The sequence below is a fragment of the Argentina silus genome (assembly GCF_951799395.1).
Source record: "Argentina silus genome assembly, chromosome: 6".
NCBI classification, from domain to species: Eukaryota; Metazoa; Chordata; class Actinopteri; order Argentiniformes; family Argentinidae; genus Argentina; species Argentina silus.
The window spans coordinates 17,708,845-17,730,935 of NC_139660.1; the positions used below are offsets into that span (position 1 = coordinate 17,708,845).

At 51.8% G+C, this 22,091-nt stretch overlaps 1 protein-coding gene across 7 annotated transcripts in view; it reads left to right on the forward strand.

Annotated features, from left to right (window-relative positions):
- mast2 (microtubule associated serine/threonine kinase 2) overlaps window positions 1-22,091 on the forward strand; it is a 115,950-nt gene that overhangs the window by 56,250 nt on the left and 37,609 nt on the right. For all 7 annotated transcript variants that reach the window (XM_083672120.1, XM_083672122.1, XM_083672119.1 and 4 more), the window contains one exon: window positions 11,951-11,982. In XM_083672120.1, coding sequence (XP_083528246.1) covers window positions 11,951-11,982 — 32 coding nt within the window. The remainder of the gene's footprint in view (window positions 1-11,950; window positions 11,983-22,091) is intronic.

A 22,091-nucleotide genomic window follows, 5' to 3' on the forward strand; every position in this document is an offset into this window, starting at 1 on the left:
CAGCCCCTGAGCTCCAGCCCTGGCATCTACCACCTCCACCTCCACCCAGCCTGGCCCTATCATCGAGACACCCACCCACCCATCCTGGCTGGCCTTGTACACCGAGACGTCTCTCCCCCTGGCCCCCTGTGCTTGTTTAGTTTGCACATAACGCAGCCCAAGAGCAGGTTAGGGACAGCTTAACGGGCTTAGCTGGACTTTGGTTGCTGTGGTTGTTGTTGTTTGTGCTGTATAGAGAGTGAGAGAAAGATGGAGAGAGGGAGGGAAAAAAAGAGAGAAAGAGAGAGGCAGGCTGTAGGAACAGGGGTTCTGTTGTGCTGTAACCCCGTCTAGGGGCCCCTGGATCTTGGCTGGCTGCAGTCCGGCCCCAAGCCTGGCTTACTCTCCTCTGCTCTGGCTTTCTCCTCTCTCAACCCCCCACCCCCACCCCCACCCCCACCCCCACCACATATCCCTCCCTAACCTAACCTGACCTGCCTCTCCAAGCTCTGCGGCTAAGCCAATTAGAAACGAGGCAGTGTGAGCTCATCGTCAGAACTACAGGAGAGAGGGAAGGGAAAGGGGGGCAACAGTAACAATTAACAGAGGAGAGAGAGAAAGGAGGGGAGAGAGAGAGATGGTGACCTTTTAGTCAGAGCCTCTCCAGGAAGCCAGTCGTCAGAGCTGGTCAGGAGTGTGTGGGCCACTGCCCCTCCCATGTGAAGCAGCTTTATTTATCCTTAATGAGCACCGCTGACCCGTGCTGATTCTATTAGGACCCGTCTGGCTTTGATGATGAGAGAGAGAAGCTGAGAGAAGCTGCCCGTCTGCCCGGCCTGCCTGGGAGGTTTCGAGCTGGGCATTGAAGACAGACGTCCCTGTCACAAACACACACACATACACACACAGACACTGAATGGGGCTGACTCACCTCATCTCCAGGTACAAAGCAGATAAGATGGAAGAGAACAAGATCTGATTGAGAGACTGATAGTCAGAGGCCAACGGCACAGTGACACAGAGAGAGGGAGAGAGTGGAATAGTGAGGTGGTGTTAGACACACACACACACACACACCATACACCATACACGGCACCCTACTGAGGTCTTAGCCCAAGGGCCAGGAAACCCTTCCCACTCTTAATTCCGTGTATAAAAACATTGATTTCCCCACCCAGGGTTTGATTTGATGAATGCACTCCTCCTCTCCTCCCATTGATCCCCGGTGATGTTCTCCCCGTAGTCGGTCTGTTCTCAAGGCTGCGTTTGGCCAGGGGGCAGAAAAACCTCAAACACTGTGAAATTGAATGTCTAGACACCCCCTGCTCCCAGCGCCTGCAGCCAAAACATTGTTTCGTTTTTTTCAAACGTTTGGCGAAAAAAAGAACTACAAACACTTCGGACAAACAAGAGCTGGTGTCCTGTTTGTCTTGCTGATTATGCTAATTAGTCACCTGCCACAGACCATACGGAGCGCCGTGATTTGCGGTCCCCCCTGCTCTGTCCTTAACTGAATCCATCGTTGCTCAGTGACTGCGGTGTTGGGTTGATTCCCCCCCCCCCCGATCCTTGCTCTGTGGGTAGGAACCCCCCACCCCCACCCCCAAGAGCCCCAGCCCTCTCCCGCAGTAGACATTAATCAAATCAGCAGCAACAATGGAGAGGAGTCCTGAGTGCGTCTGTCTGTGTGCGCAGCGGGGGAGGGAGGAGAAAGGGGGGAGAGAGCAGGGGGGAGGGATGGAGGGAGAGAGAGTGCTTTGATCTGATGCCTCTCACATGTCTCTCTCTCTTTGTCTCCCAGGGGAGCCCGCTCTCCTCCATCTCTCTCGACATACCATGCCATCCCTCACTTCTCTCTGCGTAATGAGTGTTCCTCTCTCTTTCACTCCTCTTCTCCCTCTGTTGCTTTCCATCTATTGCGATCACTTTATTTCTCCCTTTGCCTCGCTTTTCCCATCATTCTCGCTTCATTTATTTCCCCCAATGTGTGTGTCTCTCTCTCTGTCTGTCTCTCTCTCTCTCTCTCTCTGTCTCTCTTTCTCTCTCTCTCTCTGTCTCTCTGTCTCTCTCTCTCTGTCTCTCTCTGTCTCTCTGTCTCTCTCTCTGTCTCTCTCTCTCTCTCTCTACTGTGTCTGTTTTCAGTAGTCGTAGGCCGTCTCTCACAATGATGTAGAGATCCAGCATTGTAACGTCTGCAAGGTTTGACACTGTTCCACATTCTACAGACAAACCACCCCCTCGCCTTTTTGCCTGGAGTGTGTGGGTGGGTGTGTGTGTGTGTGTGTGTACAGTACAGTAGGTAGAAGGGTCGGGGGGGCACGCTGTAGGTGCAAATTGAAGCTGTTTTACTGGTGGAGGAGAACAAAATGATGACAGGAGGGAGAGGAGGTGTTGCTGTCTGGCTCCCGATAATGAACTGGGTCTCAGAGGCACAGAAACAAGGGAGAGGGGAGAGGAGGGAGGGAGGTAGGGAGAGAGAGAGGGAAGGAAGCGGGGCAGAGACAAAGGAACTGAAGACGGCTTCATTTCTGCCCCTGGGGAGCAGGGGCTAACAGTGCACTATCTGCCTTTGTCAATTTGCAAATGTACAGAGTGTGGCAAACCCACACAGTCTCTCTGGTAACACAACACATTCTTCAGCCAGCAGCACCCTGCAGTAGAATCTGGGTCACACATGCCATAGTCGTTGGAAGAAAGAACAACCTCAGACTCTCTGTTTTTGAAGCTGGCATGTACTGTGTCAAGGGAGGCTGGTGAGGAGGCAGACCTCTTGATTTCTACCTCCACCAGCCTCTCCTGTACTGTGTACAGTCATCCTTTCGGCCTGCCTACGTCTCCCACAGTGGAAGACCACACCCTAGCCTGCTGGAGTACCTCCCTCCCCTGTCACTGATTTGGTTAGTCCCATCCCCATGATGTGTCTGCCGATGCCTATCTCTCTGGTCATCATCCCCAGGCCTCCCTGTGGGCCCAATATGGTGCTATGGTATCAAGTTTGTTCCTCACGTCTCCAACAGACGCTCCCATGGGACATACGCGCGCACGCACACACACACACACACACACACACAGACACAGACTGACACACACACACACACAGAGGCTTAGGTACACTGCAGCCATCCTTTCTAGCCCTGCTGTGTTTCTCAGTCACTCGTCAAATCACCTTTCAAAAGCCGTGCTCCTGCCAGACCCCTGTAGAGATCCTCAGCTACAGGGGGGTACTGCTCCCCCCCAGCCCAGCCCAGCCCAGCCTCACCTCCCAGTCAACACACACTGCCGACCGTCCGCCTCAATGAGCCGTCAGCGAAAGACGCACTCAAGCCCCAGTGTCATTTCCAAGGCTTTAAGAGCGGCGGCGGTTTCATTTGAATCTCCTATGCAGTGGTTTTTTGTTTTGACAGATCGTTATATTCCAGTCACAACCTGCTCTCGCTGTCAGCACTGTCACTTTGATGGGCTCAGCTTGGTTTTGTGCTGTGTAGAGAGTGTGTGTGTGTGTGTGTATCTGTGTATCTGTCTGTGTGTGTGTGTGTCTGTATGTCTGTGTGTGTGATGCAGGTAGGGTTTATGGTAAAGCTGCTGTGGAGATGAATGAGGCTCTAGGTTGCCTGTAATCCTGTGAACAGCGTGTCCATGAGATGAGCTTGGTTTGTACACGGAGATGATTACTGTCGTCCTTCTAGCCGAGACGGGCGCCTTCTCATGAATATATCAGGGTGTGGAATGCTAATCAGACAGGCTGGTTGGCTCAGGGCTCGGTGTGTGTCTGTGTGTGTGTGTGTCTGTGTGTGTGTGTGTGTGTCTCGCCATCGCCCGCGTGTTTGGCCCACCATGGTTGACAGAATGAGAGTCGGGCATGTTAGCCATCTCTGACGGGAGATGAAAGTGGAGTGATGTGCAGAGGGGGAGTGTTAGCATGGAGCTCAGAGTGCAGAGACAGTTTCACTTCCTAATGCAGTTCAAATGGAGGTGAGGCTGATAAGCAGCTCCTACCACAGAGAGGCCTGGTCCACGCTCAACACTCATACACACCACAGAGAGGCCTGGTCCACGCTCAACACTCATACACACCACAGAGAGGCCTGGTCCCCGTTCAACACCATACACACCACAGAGAGGCCTGGTCCACGCTCAACACTCATACACACCACAGAGAGGCCTGGTCCACGCTCAACACTCATACACACCACAGAGAGGCCTGGTCCACGCTCAACACTCATACACACCACAGAGAGGCCTGGTCCACGCTCAACACTCATACACACCACAGAGAGGCCTGGTCCACGCTCAACACTCATACACACCACAGAGAGGCCTGGTCCACGCTCAACACTCATACACACCACAGAGAGGCCTGGTCCACGCTCAACACTCATACACACCACAGAGAGGCCTGGTCCCCGTTCAACACTCATACACACCACAGAGAAACTGCAACTTTAGCTGGAATGTGTCACAGTAGCACACAGAGATGCACTAAACTGCCAATTTTACTTTCAGTATTTTTACTTTTGACACACGCACACACACAATCAGGATGCTAAATCCCCAGTCCCTCTGCGCAGCGGGCTGAAAGAGACACCATGGCTCTTTGTTTTAATTGTTGGAAGGTAGCTAAAATAAATCCACCTGCCAATCCCCCCCCCCCCCTCCGCCCCCCCCCCCATTAACTCCACATAAAACTGTCACTGAGGCGTGCAGATTTAATTTGAATGTGCAAATTCTAATTAGGATTAAGTTGTTTTCTCTCTGTGCTGATAGGGCTTGAGCAGTGAGTGGCGGCGCGCTAGCCGCTAGCTGTAGATGTAGTAGAGTGAGTTCTACAGTCTGATCAGGCCAGATTAGCACCATTGAGTACGGAGGGGAGGGAGGGGGAGGAGGAGGAGGAGGAGGAGGAGGAGGAGGGGGAGGGGGAGGAGGAGGGGGAGGGGGGAAGTGTTGGTCCCCCCCCCACCCCCTGCCTCATCCCCAGCAGCCCTCCGCTGTGCTGGATCTAAACAATAGAAGAGGTAATTAGCACGTTGTCTCACATCCGAGCAGGACGGCATAAATAACATGCCTGGCTAATTGTACCGATTTCCCAGTGTGCAAGTGTGTGGTAGTGTAGTATGTGTGTGTGTGTGTGGGGGGGGTACAGAGGATGTGTGAAGTGGTTCTGATGACTGTGGTCTGAATGCCACAGCTGTAGCAGGGGATGGAGGGCGGAAGGATCTGCCATTCAGACCGGAGGAGCACAAAGGAAGGTGGTCTGAGGGCTGAGGCAGTAAGGATGGCTCTCTCAGACTGGCACCTCCCAGCCCAGCACATCTGGCCCTGTACTGAATAATGAAGTGACACTACTCTAGCTGTGGAGCCAACTGGAACCCATCTCTCTATCTCTCTCTCTCTAGTCTCCCTATCTAACCCCCTCCCCCCCTCCCCCTCTGCCTTCTTCCTGGAGTGTGAACATTGTTGCATGAGTGGGTATCTCTGGTGAATCTCTGGTGTGAGCCTTTCTTCCGCTCCAGTAAGTCTGTCTGTGAGTCTCTTTCTGGGCTCCCGGACCAGAGCCCTCCTCTCGTCTCCTGTACACCGCCGGCCCATGCAGTATGAATGAGGGGCGGCCTGGAAAACTCTCCCGGACGCTCCTCGGGTCAGCTCACCCACCTCCGGCTGCCTCCTTCAGACGCCTGCCTGGAGCACGGACGGAGAGCGGCGGGGAAGTGTTTGTGTTTAGAAAAGGGCACTTGATACACTTTGTAGTTGTCATTCATTCTTAGGTCCGTGTCTCGGAGGAGGCCAGGCTTATTGAAGGATCACCGTCTGGAAGGCGCTCTTCATTTGTAATTCCAGGTCACACAGCTCCGCGTCTCTCCCCGGCTCAGATCCACCGCATGTCTCATTCATGGGGCATTTGCAGAGAGGATTTGCAGTCCCTTTGTTTGCCGTGACATGCCTCCACTCACTCTCATCTCTCATGCGCACGTACACACGCACATACACACACGCACATACACGCGCACACATGTACACACACGTGCACACACACACACACACACACACACACACACACACACACACACACAGCTCCACTCACTCTCATCTCCAACTTCCACTCTCCCTCTACTTCATCACATTAACGATGGCTGCTACCCTCCCATCTCCCCCCTCCATCACCACACACACACACACACACACACACACACACACACACACGCACACAACAATCCTGCAATTAATGCCCCCGTCTCTCTCATCCTGGGCATGGTCCATTTAGAAAGACAATTAATCACAACTGCCTGTGTTAACGTATGTGGAGTACTGTAGGTAGGGGACCCCTGTGCCTATCAGGGCGGGCTTGGTTGTTCCAGCTCCCTGGTTAGGCCATTAATGGGCTTTTATTGCTTTAATGTGTCACTCGGTGGCCGTGCTGCATCTTAATGGCTCCAGCAGCCCCTCTTTCCCTCTCCCGGTCCCACTGAGACACCTCCGACCAGACCCCGCCGCTCCTTAACAAGTACACCCGGGGGGCTTCATTAAGACCGCTCTTACCTGTCCCTTCTAACTCTAGACCCCGGCCCCCCTCGGTCTGAACCAGGTGAGCTGCACGGCCGGTCTGTGGTACCGGAGCCTACTGTACTGTCAGGTCTGCAGGGTCACCTGTAGCGGGGGAGGAAGAGCTATGTTGGAACGCGGGGGGGAGGACAGGCTGGTTGTAATGCATGGAATGGACTGAGGAATGGTATCAAACACGATTTCTACCTCCACTGATGTGTAAGCTAGTGTGACCAGGTGAGCTATAATAATAATAATATAGTAGTCTAGCAGGATCACCACCTGTACACATCTGTATGGTCATGACCATGGTACAGTGGGTAGGTATCCCTGTGTCCATCAGCGTGGTACAGTGGGTAGGTATCCCTGTGTCCATCAGGGTGGTACAGTGGGTAGGTATCCCTGTGTCCATCAGGGTGGTACAGTGGGTAGTTATCCCTGTGTCCATCAGGGTGGTACAGTGGGTAGTTATCCCTGTGTCCATCAGGGTGGTACAGTGGGTAGTTATCCCTGTGTCCATCAGGGTGGTACAGTGGGTAGTTATCCCTGTGTTATGTCCATCAGGACCAGTCCAGGAGGAAGCTCAGCCCTCCTGGGTGCCCTGTAATTGGCCCATTATCCCTGTGCTAATTATATATGCAGGGATTGTTCAGGCTTATACCGTGGGAGAGCGGGTGTAAATTGTCCTACTTTACACACACACACACACACACACACTGTTCTCTTTAATGTCAGAGCCGGAGGTTTCCACAGTCATTAGATGCGTTTCACCACTCTCTGTCTCTCTCTCTCATTCTCTCTCTCTCTCTCTCTCTCTCTCTCTCTCTCTCTCTCTCCATCTCTCTGGTGGCTAAACCACAGTCACACCTAAGGCTTCATCAATCAGGTGCAAAGTACAATAGAACAGTAGATGTACTCCACCGTAACGGTACACAAAGGAGCTCTCTTTCTCTGTTAGGTGTTGTAACCATGTATTGTACTTTGAGCCATTTGGAGCTAAGAAAGACTTTTTCAAAACTGTGGCCAAATAGGTCAATATCTCATTCGAAGCCGGTTAGATTATGTAACGCTGAATTAGTGATTCAGCCTGGCCGGCTAATGCTAGCCAAATGGCCCTGCGGGCGGGTTCTAGAACCCTCTGTAACCTGCTGTGGGGGGGGTCAGGGGGGTCAAAGATATTAAGGTTTAGTCAAGACCTAGCTTACTGGCAGCTTACAGCTAAAGGACCTGGTTTTGTTTCAATCATGGTCTTTTCCATTAAACATGCTAAATGCTAGGTACTGTACCTCACTGTACCTTACTGTACTGCACCTCACTGTACCTTACTGTACTGTACCTTACTGGAGCGGTTCATTGGTCGGTAGGCTCTGTGTAGTGGATGGAAGCGGTTCATTGGTCCGTAGGCTCTGTGTAGTGGATGGAAGCAGTTCATTGGTCCAGAGGCTCTGTGTTGTTAATGAATGCTGCTGCCTCTACTGCTGCTGTATTTAATTGGATTTTGGGAAGCATTTCTATTTTCCTCACGTCTTGTTAATTGCATGTGTTAGCAGAGCTTAAACATGCAATTATGATATTCCTCTGGGTGAAATAGATGATCCACTCATCAACACATTATTTATCATATTTCCAAACCTAATGCCCTCTTCTCCCACTTTGGCAAACGTGTGTGTGTTTGTGTGTCTGCAGGCGGGTGCTTGTTAGTGTGTGTGTGTGTGTGTGTGTGTGTGTACTGTACACTTGTGTGTATTGGCACAGCGAGGGAGTGTTTGTACACAACAATGATGTATAATTTTAGTGTTTGCATGCATGCTTGTTGCATGGTTTTCAGGACAAATGAAAGGCATTTGGCTGAGGTGTCTCCTCTGTCATCCTGTCGTGTGTGCGTGTGTGTGTGTGTGTGAGCGAACATACTGTACATAGCTCTGTGTGATCCTGTGCCAGGCCTGTCCTAATAGATGGGATTAAACTGACCATCCTGTCCTCAGCAGCCCTGACGTGTGTGTGTGTGTGTGTGTGTGTGTGTGTGTGTGTGTGTGTGTGTGTGTGTGTGTGTGTGTGTGTGTGTGTGTGTGTGTGTGTGTGTGTGTGTGTGTGTGTGTGTGTGACAGAACCTGTCTCTATCTCAGTTCCCCCCTCCCTCCCTCAGTCAGCCAGTCGCCATGCCCCACGGGACACTCTCTCTGCCCACCGTCTGTGCCCACTCCCCACCTGCCCGCTGGCACTGCCCAGCCTGTCACCTGACTCACCCCCTCCTTCCTTGGCGAGGGGCTAGCCTGGAGGTGCCAGGTGGCCAGGGGGGGGCATGGCTCAGAGCCACAGCTGTCTTTGAAGGTCTATTAGGGGGGGGGCTTCGCTCTTTGACATGGGGAGCCAGGGGGGAAGACACCTATACTGTACATGGAGGATAGTTAATGTAGTCTGCTTTGAGCTCAGAGCCATCCATCTCCCCTGTCTGCCTCCCTGATCAGCTACTCTCCTGGGTAGCCTGGGAGTGTTTGACCAGCCTGCCGGGGGGCGCAGCCCTCCCTCCCCTCCTCTCCTCTCCTCTCCTTTCACTACCCATCTCTCTCATCACATTTTCCCCCTCTCCCTCTCTCTCTCTCACTCATGCTTGTTGGACGGAGAGAGGAATATTGATGCTTGTATTCCATCGGGGAGATTGCTTTTGGCTTTTTTGCAGCAGGCCCCCATCCAAACTGTCACTCTGTTTAATTTCATCATCGGCTGTGCCTTTGAGACAGCTACAGTGTGTGTGTGTCTGTGTGTGTGTGTGTCAGAGAGGTTGGAATATGTCTCAGGGGTTTTGAGGAGGAGGTGAACATCCCCCTCAGGGACGGGGGTGCAGCTGCAGTCAAGCCACGCACGCACAGCAAACCCCCTAATGCAATCAGTCTGCCAGAGCAGAGATGCTAAGAGCCATCCTTTCACATTACAGGGTTATCTGTGGGTGGTGGTGTGTGTGTGGGGAGGCGGGGGGGGAGCAGCATACCCCTTCTCCCCTCCCCTCCCCTCCCCACTCTAAGCTTGTGTAGCAGAGTGTTGCTGATGAAGCTGTATTACTGCTGTAGTCTCTACTGGCCTCTACTCAGGCTAATGACGAGGAGATGTAGGTACCAGGGGAGGCTGGTGGAGGTGGAGGTAGAGATCGCATGACAGGCTCATTGTGATGCATGGATTGTTCATTCCAATCCGTGCATTACAATGAGCCCGTCCTCTGATTTCTACCTCCACCAGCTTCCCCAGGCAGGTACTATTACCCTGACTATACATCTGCTAACACGGTGAACAACATCTGTTGTTCAGAGGGCTAATGGAATCAGAGGGCTCCTGGCCCGTCAGTTAGGAGGCTGCAGGACGGGTCGTGGGGCTCTGCAGCACCAAGCACAACACAATCAATTACATTTAGTCCACTTCTGTTCCTGTTTCTGGCATTAACCCGGGTTTGTCCTGGGACTGTTTATGACATTAATCTATGGTTGTCCTGGGACTCTTTCTGGCATTAACCCGGGTTTGTCCCGGAACTGTTTCTGGCATTAACCCGGGTTTGTCCTGGGACTGTTTCTGGCATTTACCCGGGTTTGTCCCGGGACTGTTTCTGGCATTTACCCGGGTTTGTCCTGGGACTGTTTCTGGCATTAACCCAGCTTTGTCCTGGACCTGGAAGTGTTGTTCACTTAGAAGCTCAGGGGCGGAGGAGCCTGACTCGTCAAACCTTGGCATCCTCCTCCACACACACACAACACACACACACACACACACTCGTCCTCTAACTGAACTCCGTCATATCTAATCTCCATTAGTTTATCGAGAAAGAGAGAGAGAGATTATCTGACAGTGCTGTTGAGACAAGACAGAGAGAGGGGGAGGAAAAGGGAGAGAGAGAGAGAGTGAGTCAGAGTTGTGGAGATAGAGAGACACAGCCAACAGGCAGCCTGTCTCTGCAGGAGTGCTCCTGTCTTTTAATTAAAAAGTGGGGATCTGCTAAGTGAGCAGTTTGAAACTAGCTGTGTTCCTGTTGCCTCCAGTACATGTTCACAATGCTGCTCCCTCCCTCTCCCTCCCTCCCTCCTTCCCTCCCTCTCCCTCCCTCTCTCTCTCCCTACTTCTACTGTCTTCATCTCTTCTTTCTCTCTCCCTCTTTTTTTTCTTCCTTTTTGGCACTGTCCTCACATGCCATCAATCTCCCCCACACCACACCACACCACACCACACCCCACCCCACCCCACCCCACACCACCCCACCCCACACCACACCACCCCACCACACCACACCACACCACCCCACCACACCACACCACACCATACGCCTCTCTCTCTCTCTCTCTCTCTCTCCCTCTCAATGTTGCAGTTTGAGAAGGTTTCACAGCAGTACACTACAGGATATCTGCCCTTCCCTCTGGGAGTGTGTGTGTGTGTGTGTGTGTGTGTGTGTGTGTGTGTGTGTGTGTGTGTGTGTGTGTGTGTGTGTGTGTGTGTAGAGCCCCACTGCTCTAATGCAGAGAGTGTGTATGATGTCAGGGAGCAGACCTGCTAATGGAAGCTGATGGATGTCTCCTCTCCTCTCCTCTCCTCTCCGCAGGCCTAATTGACTTGTGTTTGTGTTACGTGAGCAGAGCACAGAGACCATATAAACAGATTTTTTTATTTATTTTTTTAAACCAAACCTGCTGGTTTTAAACCAACCTGCTTCCTTGAAAACAGCGACCTGGGGTTTATGACACATCTCACCTTCACCCCCCAGGGGCTCACATCCACACACACTCAGGTGCGTGTGTGTGTGTGTGTGTGCACGCACACGCATTTGTTAGCGCTACTCCCAGCACTATCATCTCATCTCAACACACACACACACACACACAAGCTCACACTTGCACATCACCCCTGCTTGCACACTCACAGCCTAGCCAAGGTGTGTTGTGTGTGTTGCTGATGGTAGACATCCGTGTTGTGGAGCCAGATGGCTCTCTGCTGGGAAGGTGTCAGTAGTGATCCTCTTAGTAGCTAGGCCGGTTTCACACAAACATGGAGCTGGACAGAAACTTCTTCCCTGCCTCAGAAGACGGTGTGCCTCAGCGTAGTTGATACTCCTCTGCCCCCTTGTGGATGTTTTTGGGTTAGCCTGTTCAGTCTCAAAATTGACGCGATGCTGCTCTGCCATGGATGCTGTAAGATCTAATGGTGTTACACTGCCACCTAGTGGAGGGTTTTTAGGTCACTATCTAAGCCTGTCTGCTGGATGTCATGTAACGCACAAAGCATAAAAGAAAAACCTATGCAATGGATCATGTGTGATTTATATGAGTTTTTTTCTTTAGCTTTTCTAATGCTTGACATCTCATTCCGGAAATGGTGTGTCCCCTTGAAAAGACTGTATGTCCCTTTTGTATCATAACAAAAACATTGAAATCCCTTTTTCTCTCTGTCTCTCTTTCAGAAGGAGCTCAGTCTTCCGAGGCGAGGCAGCTTGTAAGTACCCAGCATCCCTCTCTCTCCGTCTGTCTGCCTGACCGAGGGCAAAAGGCGTCTTTGTCCCTGCCTGTCTGTAAACATCCCAGCTTCTGTGGAGCAACTGCAATGAACCGGGTGCAGACAGGGCTACTGCAGCAACTCTGGGAGGACCATAGGGTGCAGCGTGCACAGCCCTGAGGAGAACAGTGGGGTGGAGGGCCGAGGACGGTGTTCAAGGCTCTTTCTTGCTGACTCATTGCTCAAGTGGAGCTGAGGGTTTGGCCAGCTGGTTGAGTCTGATGAGTTAGCAGTTAGCTCATGGCGTACAAAACATGTGGCTTTGATTAAGACTTATGTAACGGCCTCGGTGGCCGTGAGACCTGCGTTTAGGGAGGTTCTCAACATGTCTGAGGCAGTGGAGAGCAGTGGAGGTGTACAGAGAGAGAGAGAGGTTTCTGATTGTTCATTTACATTTACACTGGAAATGTCTTTATTCATTTGGAAATGTTTGTGTGGAATGTTTCCTGTTAATTTGTATTGTTTAGTTGACTATGGAAACATATGTTTCCTGCGCCCATTAAGCTCCTTTGAAGAGAGCGAGAGAGAGAGGCTACAGAGAGAGAGAGAGAGAGAGAGAGAGAGAGAGAGAGGCTACAGAGAGAGAGAGAGAGAGAGAGAGAGGCTACAGAGAGAGAGAGAGAGAGGCTACAGAGAGAGAGAGAGAGAGAGAGAGAGAGAGAGAGAGAGGCTACAGAGAGAGAGAGAGAGAGGCTACAGAGAGAGAGAGAGAGAGAGAGGCGACATGGAGAGAGGTGGTAGTGGAGTAGGTGGAGAAGAGGGAAGCAAATAAGCAGACAACGAGAAATAGAGTCTGTGAAAAATAAAGAGGTTGATAGATGAGAGAGAGATGGTTTTGATTACTGCTTCAGCCACATCAGTGCCTCTGTGCTCTTTCAGATCTTCTCTCTCTCTCTCTCTCTCCACTCATGTCACGGTCTATCATCATAAGGCCTGCAGTGCAGTCTGGGATATAGAGACAATACTCCCCATAGTGTTAGCTACCTCTTCTCATACTGTACTGTATTCATTATCGTGTGTGTGTGTGTGTGTGTGTGTGTGTGTGTGTGTGTGTGTGTGTGTGTACAGCCTGCATGAGCCTTCAGAACCCAGCAGGAGAAGATTGGGACAGTTGGGCAGTTAAAGTGAAACCTAGTAAACGTTGATAGTAAAAGAGAGAAGCTTTCACAATGGACAGTAAGTGTTGCCAGGCTTGTAAAAGGTGCCATGACTGGCAGAGACGTCCTACCAGGGAGACCAAGTTGTCCTGTCCTTGTACAGAGAAAAGCCTGTGCATTAGATGGGTTAAAGGGTCAGTAAGATGGGTAGAGGGAGCCTGTAGTTGTGTGTGTGCGTGTGTGTGTGTGTGTGTGTGTGTGTGTGTGTGTGTGTGTGTGTGTGGAGGAAGAAGAACAGCTGAGCATCCCACTGTGGATGCTGCCGGCCTATTTATAACGCTCTGCCAGGCACTGACTTTGCTGTGAAAAACGAACCCCAAAACAAACACACAACACTACTTTTATCTATTGTCCTTACTTCCTGCTGTCTGTTTGAAGACAGCCCTGCTTTATGAAAGTCTGCCTTTACTTCAGCTCCAGTGTGTGTGTGTGCGTGTGCGTACTGCGGGGTACGTAGCCAGGAGGTAGGAGCTGCGCTGGCAGATTCCTGGCTGAGTTTGGCCCGTGGGCCCCAGAGCAGGTTCAGAGAGTTGGGCCTAGGGGCCCTAATGACAGGCCTAATTAAGGGAAATGAGCTGGGTTCTACATCAATGAGAGAGAACTTTTGAAAGTTCACACACAAGTTATGACTATTTCTCTGACTTATGTTCTCTCTCTCTCTCTGTCTCTCTCTCTGTCTCTGTCTCTCACTCTCTCACTCACTCAATAAATCAATCTCTCTCTCGCACGCACGCACGCACACACACACACACACACACAGCAGGACAGATGTAGATGTGTGTGTGTAATGACATTCTCATGTCCTGGGGCTGTGTCCGTACGTCAGCCCAGTAATCGGAGTGGATTAGCTGGGGGGATGCTACAACGCTAGCCCCTTTGATCCACACTATTGTCCCTGTGTTTGCACTGCAGGCAGGCCATGTGAGCTGCATTTAGCCCCCCCCCCCCCCCCCTCCTCCCCCCTGGTGCATCGCTCACAGGGGACACTGGTGTCGCCGCCGATTCCTGGAACACAGAACGGGGACAGGGGAAAGGGGGGATGGAGAGAGATATAAAGAGACCGAGTGAGAGAGAGAGAGAGAGAGGGGGTGAGGTAGAGAATGGTAACAGGGGAAAGGGGGGATAGGTAGAGAGATACACAGAGTTAGAGGAAGAGAGAAGGGGAGAGAGAGAAGGGGAGAGGGAGATAAGCATAACTGGGGAAGGGATGAGGGGGATGGGAGATATACAGAGTTAGAGAGAGAGAGAGAGAACGAGAGAGAGGGAGAAGGAGATAATGGTAACAGGGGAAGGGGTCATAGAGGCTGAGAGAGAGAGAGAGAGAGAGAGATTTCTGTGCTGGCCAGCAGGGCTGGGGTAAGGGTAAGGCAGGGGCGACAGCTGCACCTCCCTCAGGGTCTTGTGATATCATGAGAATGCCCTGTGCCCTGTGCCCGCCCGCCCACCGGTGGGGTGTGGGCTTCTCTCTGTGCGAGAGTGGAAGCTCTCTCAGTTGGTCGGTACCGTCCTGAGGACTCTGGTGTGTCAGATACACACTCGGCAGCTGTAGACCCAGACTCTCTCAGACTCTGCCGGGGGCCATCCAGAGGCATGAAGACGCAGGGTCAACAGCTCCGAGTGGACGCTACTCTCTGAGAGAGCAGCCAGACCTCCAGGAGCAAAGGGCGGACTTACTGTACTACCGACCAGTCTTTTCCCCAGGATCAGAGCTCTGTTCCAGGGGGGTCCCACAGACCGGCCTCCCCCCTCCCTACTCTGGAGGATTTATTTGACAGCTAGGAGACAACGCGACCTATTCCCTGACCTCTCTTAACTCAATCTCTGGGACGGCTGTCAGCGAGCGAGGACTGGGGGGAGACGGGCAGATCGGACTGCTGTCAGGAAATCTGCCGACTCAGCTTTTTGTGCGTGCGTGTGTGTGTGTGTGTGTGTATCCGTGTCCCTGTTTTGTATGTTTAAGACAGCGCCTTGTGACAGTGAGATGAGTGTGTTGTTCGAGGTTTCATGTCGGTGGTGTTGTTGCAGCTCAGCCAGGTGAGAGTGAGATGTGTCTGTGACTGACTCAGCTGTGTGTGTGTGTGTGTGTGCGCTTTGAACCAGACCGTCTACGACGGTCGCAAGCTACTATACCTTTATTAGACACACACAGCATGCAGTTTAGGTCTTCTCATTGAATGGTATGAGGGAATCGGCGGAGATCAGCGTGTCTGTTTTGTAAGACAGAGTAAGCTCATTGGCCAGCATGGCTTTGATGGACAGGTGACAGAGTTCAGTGGATCCCCACTGACATTACCCGTGAGCCCGCCTCTTCCTTTACCGTTGCCCCTGGAAACATGAAGAGGAGGAAGGAGAGGCCAGGAGCTCCCAACCTGCGCATCCAGTAAGACCAACGGCCTCTCACCATGACCATATGCAGTAGAGTTAATTGTGTGTGTGTGTGTGTGTGTGTGTGTTGTGTGTCTACTCTACCCACATGCGTGTGTGTTTGTGTGAGGAAGCTGAGTCATTTGCCTCCTTTTTATGACCCAATTCTGCCAGTAAGTACAGGTTCATAAACATAGCCAGTGGTGTGTGTGTTTGTGTGTGTGTGTATTTGATTCTCTCTCTCTGTTTTGGAACATGAGAGACTCGTTGATTGACAGGGCCAGGCAGGGGCTCAGCTGACACGTCCCCTTCTAACACACACACACACACACTCAGCACTCAAGCAGAGTGGAAAATCGGAAGGAGAGGAGGATGAGAGAGGGGAGAGGGGTAGATTAGAGGAGAGGGAACTCCTTCATCAGCAGAGGAGGGGTGACGCAATCTGGTGAATACCAGGTCAATGCCCAGTCAGCTTCACACACACACACACACACACACACACACACACACACACACAGACGCACGCCCAGACCCCCAACTGGCTGCAGCCATGGTCATCTCAGCCATCCTGGCCGCACACCACAGGGAGCGGGCCTGTGTCGACCAGCCCCATATGGCCCCTCCATCCCCCGTCCTGCCAACAGCGCTGCCGTGCCCAGTGTGTGCCAGTCTGATGGGCCTGGGCAGAGGGCTGGGCAGAGGGCTGGCACTGGTTAGGAAGAACCCCCCTCACTGCTGCTGTCTCTGTTGGTGGTGGAGCCTAAGTGTTCCTTTGGCACCAGTGAGCATGTGCAGTGCATCGACGCACATTCACCTTGGGGTCTGCCTTTGCCATAGGGGTAACTTTTAGACATGTATTTTAAGAGGGGACTGTCACCCAGTACAACCCAAATACTGGTGGATGCAAGTCATTGTCAATCTTGAGTTGGTGATGTTGGCCCCCGACTACTGGTAAGAGCTGCTGTGTGGATAAGTATCCCTGTCAGGGAGAGGCTGGTGGAGGTAGACATTGGAGGACAGGCTCATTGTCTTGCATGGAATTCCTTATTCCGTTCCATGTATTACAATGAGCCCCATCCTCCGATTTCTACCTCCACCAGCCTCCCCTGATCCCTATCATATTTAGGCTGTCTGTACATCCCCCGCCCAGACAGAACAGGGACACAAAACAGCTTTCGGGATTTACAGGGTGTCACTCGATCACTGTCTTCTCCTCCTCCTCCTCCTCCTCATCCCTCGTTCCCTGAGCCCGTCCCCTGAACACCCAGGAGGTCTGACTTGCTCTCTCAAGTCGTTCCGGAGCTTTCCAGAGAGGAAGGAGGTGGCACCTGCCAAGGAGAGAGAGAGACAGACAGACAGACAGACAGACAGACGGATGGATGGATAAGCAGATGGGGCAAATAGACAAAGCTTCCCCTCCTCTACTGGGTGCACTCTGCCAGGGCCCCTCCCCTCTTAGAACGAGTGCAGACCAATCACATGCGAGGGCTAGGATTAGTGCTGACAAGCGGCCTCCGTGATCCATTCAGCATTGGTACAGTCAGTAGGTGCAGGTGAGAGTGTGGCGGCCATGTTTATAAACCTGAATTTGATTGGCTGGGGAGTGTCTCTGGACCTTGTTTTTTAACACAGAGCTAACGTGTACACACACACACACACACAGAGACAGAAACACTTGTGTTTTGTTTTTTTTACTCTTTCTTGACGGTTCCAGCAGTACTCTCACCATCCATCCATCCCTGCCTCTATCCTTCCCCTCCGTTTCCTCTGCTCCGCCGCCCCCCCCCCCCCCCCCCCCCCCCTCTTAGAATCTGGCCGGCCGCTCAGCACCGCTGCCATGGCAACAGCAGCCTTCTCCAGCACCTGCTCTCCCCCACCTCCTTCCCCCCCTCCGCCCAATCCCCCCTCTTCTCCTCCTCCTCATATCCCGACGGGCCTCTCTCAGCCCCCGTCCACCAAGGAGGCAACCCCTTCCTCTGGAGGTAAGCCTGAAGTGTGTGTGTGTGTGTGTGTGTGTGTGTGCGCGTACGTACGTGTGCGTGTGTGTGTGTACCTCCATTCTAAACAGACATCAGACTCTGTGGAATGACCTTGATAAGGCATGTTTTTTTGTTTTTTTCCAGAGTGAGAGGCGTGTGTGTGTGTGTGTGTTTGTAAAGCAACAGTAGCGTATAGTTAAGTACAGCGATGCCCTCAGCCAGCAGCAGTTTAGCCTCAACAGCAGCCTTTGGAGGACAGACAAAGGCACAGCTGAAAGGGCAGAGGGGACAGTTGAAGACTTTGCTAATAAGCTGCAATGGCGGCTGTGTGTGTGTGTGTGTGTGTGTGTGTGTGTGTGTGTGTGTGTGTGTGTCTCCCAGGGGTGGCGTGTTCCTCTTCATCCGTGCTGTTCTCCCATCTGATGACACTAATTGCTGCATGAGTGGAGTGGAGCCCCCGCCTGTGGGTGCTCTGCTGTTAACTCAGATGTACATTAGTACACACTCGCGTCCCTTCACCCTACCCTCTACACGGCTCCACTGGTATTATATATGACAGCACAGGCAGTTACAGAAATGGCTCAAGAACGTCCCTGTAGCAGTATAGCCTTGGTTATAAAATGACCTGTAGCAGTATAGCCTTGGTTACCTAGTGACCTGTAGCAGTATAGCCTTGGTTACACAGTGACCTGTAGCAGTATAGCCTTGGTTACACAGTGACCTGTAGCAGTATAGCCTTGGTTACACAGTGACCTGTAGCAGTATAGCCTTGGTTCTTGGATGACCTGACTGTCCCTATGAGCAGGAGTAGTCTGGGTTAAACAGTAACCTCGACCCCAGGCTATTTCGCACAAACGCATATATAGCCTGGAATAACAACGACTCAAACCTGGCCTTAGTGGGAGTGAATTTCCTCAGTAAAGTAATTTGTTATTATTTAATTTCAGCGAATCACATGGCCCAATCAGAAACGTGCGGTGTGCAACCACTGGGGGAGAAGTGCTGTGGGAGGTGATTGATGTGAAGCGAAGCCTAGGGCTACGTGCCGTCCCTTTTCAACGGTCTTTCTATTGGCTTAACGAAGGCCAAGTTAGACATGTTGCTCCTCTGGATCTTTAGAGCATTTGGGCGGAAGTGTCTGGGAATGAGACTAAGTTGAAGAGTGACCAGAGAGTCCCTGTGAGCAGCGGTTCTAGCCTTGGTTAAGGAGTGACCAGAGAGTCCCTGTGAGCAGCGGTTCTAGCCTTGGTTAAGGAGTGACCAGAGAGTCCCTGTGAGCAGCGGTTCTAGCCTTGGTTAAGGAGTGACCAGAGAGTCCCTGTGAGCAGCGGTTCTAGCCTTGGTTAAGGAGTGACCAGAGAGTCCCTGTGAGCAGCGGTTCTAGCCTTGGTTAAGGAGTGACCAGAGAGTCTCTTGTTATACACTAACTAGCACTAGCTGTCAACTCTGGCTCTACTCAGATGAGCATGACCAATGAACCAACTGTCACGCAGCCAGCCATGAAGGATGACTGACACACTGTGTTGGTCATACTCGAAGGGTGACGCTTGTGACACGAAGACACAGCGACAGTGACACTGTGATGCCAACCGCTACAGCAGAGTGCCCCTCTGGACAAGTTTTGGACCTCTGCTGTTGTTCTGAATGGCCTGAAGGGTGCAGCAAGGTTGTTTTGGAGTTTGACGTGCAGTACATTGACTCTTAAGAGGGTATGCTGTCTGTTCTGGTAGGGCCACAGAGACGTGAGAAGGTTACGGTGGTGTGTGTCTGCCTCAGGGGGAGGCTAGAAATCGGGAGGACAGGCTCATTGTAGCGCATGGAATGAGGAATGGTATCATATTCGGAGGACGGGCTGTTTTGATACCTCATTTCATTCCACGCATTACAATGAGCCTCCGATTTCTACCTCCACCAGCCTCCCCTGGCCTGCCTGGCGATGAGGAGTGACGCACTCAGACTTTATGGGGCCTGACAGAGGTCCATGTTGACATTAAGGGCCAACCGCCTCTTTTATAGTCAGTTACGACACATTTTATGAGTAGGGTAAGAGTCTCTCTCTCTCTATTTTTCTCTGTCTTGTACTGTGGTCCTCTCAGCTGACCTCCCCTGACCTGACCTCCTCTCCCCTGGCCTCCAGTATCCCATGGTGCCCTGGGTGTGGTGTGTGGGCCAGCCCAAGGTGACCCCGATGTTGCGCTCTGCTAGGTTCTAACTCAGTTCTCGTTTATGAATGTGTTCCCTCGACTTCGCCGAGTAGGCAGCCACACACACACACACACACACAGACTCTCTCTTTCACACACACACACACATACAAACACACACACTAACCCAGCCCAGCACTGTCACGCTAACACAAACTAGCCTGTCTAATACCACACTCTCATTCTTTCTGTCTCTGTTTCCTTTTCTGTTGTTGGATCCTCTCTTGTGATTGACTTGAGCTTTTCAAGTTGATGTGTTTTTCAACTAGGGTCATTTGCATACTTTTAGTGAGTCAATTGTGCCACAGGGGTGGCTGGTGGAGGTAGAAATCTGAGGATGGGCTCATTGTGATGCATGGAATGTATCAAACATCTCTACCAGTTAGTACAGGTTCATGAAACATTACGTGTGTGCCTGTGTGCGTGCGTGCGTGTGCGCACTGTTCAACATCAGCTTGTTAGCACTAATGTTGTGACTAGCCCATTAGGAGCTGTAGCCTCTACTGAGATGGGAAATACATTCAGCTGAGGAATGGAGTGTTCATATCGCCTTTCAACAGCAACAGAAAACTAACTGGGTCTAAAATAGATCTATTGTAGCCCCAAACCCTTTGAACACCATTATAGTCTGCTCCATAATGAGTATTTATCTTGAGCTGACTTATTCTCTCTCTCTCTCTCTCACACACACACACACACAGAGATGAAGTGGAAGGAGGGACAGATTTTTAGGCAGAGGCAGATGTGAGAAATTGAGAGGGAGGGGTAGAGATGTAGAGGGGCGGGTAGAGTACAGGGAAGAGATCTCACACACACACACACACACACACACAGAGAGAGAGGTTGCTCAGACTAGCAGCATCGTCACAGGTGGAGAGACCAGCTAGCCGCGCTGTTTAGCTTTAGCTCTGGAGTTAGCCTAGCAACGAACATCCTCTCCTCTCCATCTGTCTGTCTCTGCAGCCTGCTGCCGGTGACTGGCGTGAGTGTGTGTGGCGGTTCCCTAGTTGGCGCGCAGTGCCGTGTGTGTGCGTGCGTGCGTGTGTGTGTGTGTGTGTGCGTGCGTGCGTGCGTGTGTGTGTGTGCGTGTGTGCGCGTGTGTGTGTGCGCGTGCGTGTGTGTGTGTGTGTGACAGCCATGTCTGTGGAGCTGCGGTACCATGTCTGACTCCTTCTGGACCGTGCTCTCCAATTTCTCCCTGCCTGAGAGAAGCATGCTGCGCCGATCCAAGAGGTACCTAGCTATCTCTCTCTCTCTCTCTCTCTCTCTCTCTCTTTCTCCCTCTCTCGTTCTGCTTCCTGTTGTCATCTGTGGTATTGTCGTCTTCTGTTCTGAGGCTCGGGGGGGGGGGGAGGTGACTCTTGCTGTCTGTCTGTCTGTCTTATTTATTGCTCATCTGTTTCTCCTTTCCCCCTTCTTCTCTATTCCTATCCCTCTGTTATTCTCCCTCTTCCTCTCTGTTTTCCTCCCCCCCCCCCCCCCCCCCCACCCCACCCTCAGTATGGTTGGTATAATGGTGAAGTTGGTGTTTGAGATGAAGGTCGGGTAACTTGATTTGCCAGTCTTGTGAGGGATAATCGGAGGCATGCTGTGTGTGTGTGTGTGTGTGTGTGTGTGTGTGTGTGTGTGTGTGTGTGTGTGTGTGTGTTTACTGTAGAACAGGGGTCTGTAGATGTATTTGATTAGATTTGTTCATATCTGTGTTTACACATCTGATATACCCTCTGATTAAAATGTGTGAGGTGCAGCCCAATCTCTCACTCTCTCTCTCTCACTGGTTGTGAAAAGATAGAAGTGGCTTTCAGACACTTTGGAGCAGCAATTTTCTCCCTCCCTGTTAATAACAGGGCTTGATGCAACACACACACACACACACACACACACACACACACACACACACACACACACACACACAGCAGCACATACATCTCTTCCTTTCTCTAGTCAAGATTACAAACAATGTGTGTGTCTCTCTCTCTCTCTCTCTCTCTCTCTCTCTCTCTCTCTCTCTTTCTCTCTCTCTCTCTTTTGGCTTCCTGTTGTCGTCTGTTGTATTTTCTTCCTCTGTTCTGAGGCTCGGGGGGGATGGAGGGAGGGAGGGAGGGAAGGAAGGAGGAGGTGGTGACTCTTGCATAGCAACAGGGATGTTCTGTCCAGCCCTGGGAGGGGATGAGTGAGTGGGTGGGTGGGGTTGCCAGGTTAAACTCTCATGCTGTCATTCAGCAGGGAGCTCTGGACCTGGCCGGGTCATGGTGCTGTGTTAATGACACACGCATCCGAGTCAAACACTCGGTCAGGTGGTTATGCTCTGCTTGGGAACAGTAAATTCCAATACCATACAGTAC